This window comes from Falco naumanni, chromosome 2, assembly GCF_017639655.2.
Source record: "Falco naumanni isolate bFalNau1 chromosome 2, bFalNau1.pat, whole genome shotgun sequence".
NCBI classification, from domain to species: domain Eukaryota; kingdom Metazoa; phylum Chordata; class Aves; order Falconiformes; family Falconidae; genus Falco; species Falco naumanni.
In genome coordinates, this window is record NC_054055.1 from 35,067,112 (window position 1) to 35,073,111 (window position 6,000).

At 41.3% G+C, this 6,000-nt stretch overlaps 1 protein-coding gene across 1 annotated transcript in view; it reads left to right on the forward strand.

Annotated features, from left to right (window-relative positions):
- VWA8 (von Willebrand factor A domain containing 8) overlaps window positions 1-3,757 on the forward strand; it is a 182,041-nt gene extending 178,284 nt beyond the window's left edge. The window contains exon 45 of the mRNA XM_040583980.1: window positions 1,809-3,757. Coding sequence (XP_040439914.1) covers window positions 1,809-1,917 — 109 coding nt within the window. The 3' untranslated portion in view covers window positions 1,918-3,757. The remainder of the gene's footprint in view (window positions 1-1,808) is intronic.
- The last annotated feature ends 2,243 nt before the right edge of the window (window positions 3,758-6,000 follow it).

A 6,000-nucleotide genomic window follows, 5' to 3' on the forward strand; every position in this document is an offset into this window, starting at 1 on the left:
CTGGACACAGTTCTCCGGGTGGGGTCTCACCAGAGTGGAGCAGAGGGGGAGAATCACCTCCCTCGACCTGCTGGCTGCGCTTCTTTTTATGCAGCCCAGGACACAGTTGGCTTTCTGGGCTGCAGGTGCAGATTGCTGGCTCATGTCCAGCTTTTCATCCTTTTTTTATTCTTCTTTTCAATTATCTACTAGTAAGGAGCAGTAGCTTCTGCCTTGTGTCAGGGAGGAAACTGGTTTCTGGGTCCGTGCAGACAACCCTCATGGCCAGCTAGTGCAGAGCATTCTGTGCATCCAAAGGGAGAACCTGAAGCCATCGTCCCACTGGAGGATGTATACTGTCCCTGTAAGCAACACCACTCCGCAGTCATGACGGAGTCATGGTGCCTTTGCCATTGTCCAGTATGCGGTTTGAATGTGTGGACCTAAGAAAAGAGATTAAAGTAAGAGAAGCTGAAGTTTAATGGTCTTCAAAACTGCCAAAAATTTGACTCAGGTACTCCCCTTGTGTTAGAGACATAAATTCTTTGGAGTCTGAGCCAATATGCCTATGTTTAGTGCTGCTACATAATTTCACTTCAAATTGTTTGGGCACAGGGGAAAAGAAGGAAATTGTGTCCCAGGTGTCCCTCAGTTCCACATCCAGTACATGCGGCAAAAAGCTGGTATAGCCACAAAAAAGCCTTTTCTGCTTCTGTTCAAGTCTTCAACTAGAGCAGAATGAGAGAAGGCCCAAAGGAAATTGACCCTCGGTACATAGTTTTAGTCAGTGAAGAGTTGAAAGATACATCTGCACAGCCACCATTAGTCACGTCTGCAGGTCTGTACATCAGAGCTGCGTTATGCATGAGAAGCGAATCCATTCTGAAAGATAATAATTAGAAAAGTCCTTTTACTTCTGCTAGGAATAAAAAAATGAAAAGGCATTGGCCATATCCTGCTATGTAAGAGGAGATCTTGTAATTGCCTAGTTCACTGGGTATGGAAAATGCACACAATGCTGTCACTGAAATGCATTTCTGTGTACGTGGAAGCACAGAATTAGACAAAGCCTTCCTGTAACTGCTGTGGGGGAAGAAGAAGGGAATTCTCTGTTGCAGCTTTTTTGAAAACTCACTTTAAAAGTGAGACAACAGCATTGGAGAAATGGTGTGGCATATAAATTCCTTTAAAAAGGAGTGAAAAAATGAATTCTAAGCCTGCTGACTGGACATGAGGGAGATGGGGTTTGTAACATGCACCTTGTTTAGCTTTTTTAAGGGGCTGGGGGTGGGGAGTGGGGTTTAGCAGTGAATAAAAATGTGTCAGGCTAGTATTGGCAGAAAAATATCTTTCCATCTAATCTGCTGTGATCTCAAAAAGGAAGTACAAAGAGCACATTTATAATCACTGGAGGTGTTGAACTGAAAGAGCGGTGGGTTTGTGTTAATCTGTTTAGAATAAGTAAATATCTTCATTTCCAGAGTAAATCTCTAGCTGCCCTCAGAAAACCAGTTGTGGTAATACCTCATGGGGTCACTGGTACCTTGAACAAAATGGAATTTTTTACATGTCTGAAAGAGGGCGTGAATAGAAATCTCTAGAAACACTTTAATTGTCCTGCTGGAAGGACCTCTGTGACTTAGCTGCCCTCAGTGTTTCCTCCCGCTGCTGCTTTCCCAAGCCTTTAATTGCATGGTGAAGCAACGTGAACAGCATGGATTGGGAAGGTATTCAAAAGGAAAAACATCCGTTCTTAAGGAACCCTGGCTTGTGGTAGGGAAGATAATTTGAAATGGTAATTGTGTCTTGTCCCTCATTCTGCTCCATAGGCTGCAGAGGACACTACCAGCAGGTCGGTCTTTTATTGCCATGGATACCAAAGAGATCCCCCAGATTTTGCAGCAGATCTTCACATCTACCATGTTGTCAAGTGCCTAAGCATCACTGATGCCACGGTGTGTGAATTCAAAGAAGAAACCCACTGCAGCTGGAGATGCAAACCCTAAAACAGAGGATAAACACAGTTATTAATAAAATGCTTACTGTTCTCTAATCAGCAAAGCTATCCAAAACTGCACAACAGCTGGCCTGTAAAATTTCACCCAAAAATCTCTCAACCAACTTAGCGCGTTCAAAGAATTGCAGCAGGGCAGAGGTAAACAGCAGGATGGTAGCAGAGTGAATGTTTTTCCGGAGGGACAAATAAATAAAGGACAGCTTGTGATCATTCCTCTGCCTGCCATGTTGTCAGTACTACAAGTGTCATCTCTCCCTGTTTTATTAAACACAGTTCACTGGGATTTGATAATGTTATGCACGGCAGAGCCAGGCAATCTGTTTCAGTGTCTTGCGTGTGTATTTGAGTGGGTAGTAACCTCCATCTCATTTAAACAGGACTGCTCTCGTCAGGCAGGAAACCCTTCCTTCCTCTGCTGTTGCTTTCTTGTCCTGATGGGCATTGGGGCTTCACTGCTGGATGCTGGAAACAATGGAGCAGTTCGGAAACACTGACCGTCACGTGTAAACATTCATTATCTGATCAGGCACAGCGCTCAGAGTTGTCAGATCTAGAGAAAGTGGCTGTTACGAAGGAAAACAAAACAAAAATAGATTTATTCTGTTCCGCCTGTGAAAAGTAAGGGGAAAGGGTCAAAATGGTCTTAAGAACCCAACAGCCACCGTTTCCAAGGAGGGAATTACTGCCACGTTTCCTTTGCATGACTGATGAAGCTGTCCCGCTGCACTGTTGCCCAGAATCCCTGGGATGGCCTCGGTACATGCAGGTGCCTTTTTGATTGGAAAACAAAAAAGTTGCTAATGCTTTGCTAGAGCTCCTTCCTGATCTGTTTTGCTTGGGTCTTCTGAGGATGAAACTGGAAGAGAGATCTAGGCATGAGAAAATAATTTCTTTTTTATAAAGGAAGAGGGAAAAAATCTATTTTTATTTTAGCAAGATATCTGTGTTGGGGTATATTTAATATCTAGGATAGTTATAAAGACTTATTTTATAATTCAGTTGGCTGGTGTTTGGCTTGTCCCATAAGGCAGTAACTCCTCTTTATTTACTAAAGAATAGATACCTTGTGCTGCACCAGGAACATTGGAATACTTGATGAATTGAATGTATGATTTAATTAAGCTGGCATGAGGGGCGTGCATCATCATTGATTCTCTGCTGATATTAATTTGAGAGTAACTGAACAGAAAAAAGTCAGGGGAGGGTACTTATAGAAATCTGAAGGAGGAATTGCAATATTCCACATCTGATATTTCTCTTAATCCCACAGTTGCTCAAACTGCACTGTGAGCAGTATCCTTGGAGGGGATAAAGATTAATTTGATCCCGTTAAATACAACCATCGGTGTTTGAAAGGGTCCAGTTTCTAGAGGTCGTTCTCTACTCCATCGGTCCTGCAGCAAAAATTGTTACCAGACCATTAAAAATGTCACATATTTAGGATGTGTTTCAAAGCCTGGCCAGCTTTGACGCTCTTTAGGGCAAGAGAGGACGGAAGATATTTTTCAAAGGCTTGTTGGTATTGTTATGATAACTATATATGTGAAAACAAAGAGGTTGAAGATGCAATTCCTGTTTGGAGAGAAGGGAATTGGGAGGAGAAGGTTGAGAAGGTTATCCCTGGCTGGGACAAATGCATGTACATGCACATACACACAGATGCGGCTACTGAGGGGAAGTACTCTTCAAAATATAAATATCTTGGTCCTGTAAACATACAATGAGATACTAAATGCAATAAAGAACTGGCATATTCATAAATCTGATATGAAATGGTTTTTTTACATGGAAATTGCTTCAGCATCTCTGCTTTTATTGCCAGCAGTCCTTCAAAAAAGAATAATTTTATTACAGTTAATTAGCAAATGTGCCATACACTTTCTAGATTGAGTGGATAAACTTTCTCACCTCAGATTCACATGCAGTATAATACTGTTATCTGTATTGTATAAAAATAGGGTTATTTAAGAGAAGCTAAGGTAAATCCAACTTTAAACCTTTTGTTTTATTATCCCTGCACATTATATTTCATGTCATGCTATTTAAAGTTACCTTCCTGTAGTGTTTGGCTTTATTCTTTGTTTCAGGAGATGTCTGTTGTGTTTCAGTTCACATTCCATGGGCCCACAGGACACGTTCATGTCTGGGGCCCGGCTCGGCCGGGAGGGCAGCCGGCAGGGGGTAGAAGCAGTTCCCAGTGGACTTTGAGAGAAGGGGAGAATAAATGAATGAAACATTCTTGGGGTTTTTTTTCAGTTCAGAAGGAGGGGGTTTGGGTTTTGCTTTTAACAATGCGTCATTGCAGAGCATATTTGACCTGACAGCGTCTCTCTAAATTTTAACAATTTAGGGCAAAATTTTCCTGGGGCCGTGCATCGCTCACCTGCTTTTAATGCCTGCCGCTACCCCAGGGAAATCAAAGCCACAGCTGTGCTTTTCCCTGTCTCACAAGGACTGGCAGTGTTATCTCACAGCTCAGAAATTCAGCAAACATTCTTCTTTCATGTTGCTGGGACTTGCAGAGCTTCTTAATATGCATTTATTTTTAATTAGTAAAATACTTAAGAGTAACGTGGCTTTGTTTAACTAACAGCAGCAGCAGCGACTGCTCTCATTGCAATGCATGTGCCAGTGCTGTGTGTCACTCATTCCCTCGGAAAGCCTTTAAGGTATTTTTCATCTCTTCTCACAGTTTGTTAAGGCAATTTCACACTCATCATTTTTTATGAAAAGGCATGTTTGGGTGAGTGAATAGAGCTGCCGGTTGGAGCGGGTCCTGACCTATCACTAATGCTTTAATAGCATTAGTCACATCAGCAGTAGTGATTTTAACTACCTCTTATAATGCAGATTTTGGTCTAGTTCTGTTTACATATGGAATGTGTTCGTACTCACTAGCCAGTTAGTAACAGTGTGCAGTCATTCTGGATTATTATTTAACTGACGTGCAAGAATAATACAGAAAGCCCAGGCAGATGTCATTTCAGTCAGAGCAATGCACGTTCAACATTTAGAGGCATAAGCAGCTTCACACAACTATGGGTAAAAGTGATGGGCTAGCACAAAGTGCAAGGAGAGTAGGAAGGACTTTTGAATCTTTGAATCCAGCAGTCTTTCCCCTCCCCCCCCCCACGCTTCTTTCCTTTACCAACACTAGGTGTCAAACATTAAGTGCAAATCTCATGCTAGAGCTTTTCTATTAGCCTGATAAAATTAAGACTAAAGATCCTAGTCACTGATCAGATATACTGATGTAATATTTGAGCAGACAAGCATTCAACAGGAGATCTAGATTCTGTATTATATGTGCAAAATCAAGCCAAAAAAAAGAACCCTGATGCCTGGTTGAGAGTACAGGTAAGAGATGCAAGAATACCAGAGGTTTTCTTTAGCTATACAGTTACGATTATATTTTTGTTAATTATTAGAAAACAAATATTAAAATAATTTGGACAATTAATTAGAAAAAACAAGAAGTTGTGCTGTGTTGGCTATTGCACATAATTGTGTTCATTAATAAGCAATATTCCTATAAAAATGAGAATGTAAGGTATTTATTGAGAAATAAAAATACAATTCCCAACCATGTATCGAATCCAGAAATCTGATTTGAAAACATAATTGTTGTACAGAACCTCTAGATTAGAAAAGGTGCTGGGTTAGTTAGTGCTTTAATTGCTACTGTCTTAGTGAAAATAGGTAAAGCTCTTCAGTGTCTGCCGTAAATGTAAGGGAAGTTGTTGTTCAGCCCCTAGGTAGTTCTGCTTTGGGGGAAAACATCGGTTTTGGCCCCATCTTTAACAAAACACAAAGAACAATTTGCATTTTGTCATTTACTGTTCTTTCTGCCAGCATCTGGGGAGAGCAAACCAGACTCTGTTCTGACAATGAACCTTTTAGCAAAGCAAGGTCAACATTTCTCGCTCTCAGCCCCTCTGTCTGCTGTGTACTAACAGCATTCAACACGTGGAAGCATCTTACATGGTCCATTACATGTGGAAGAC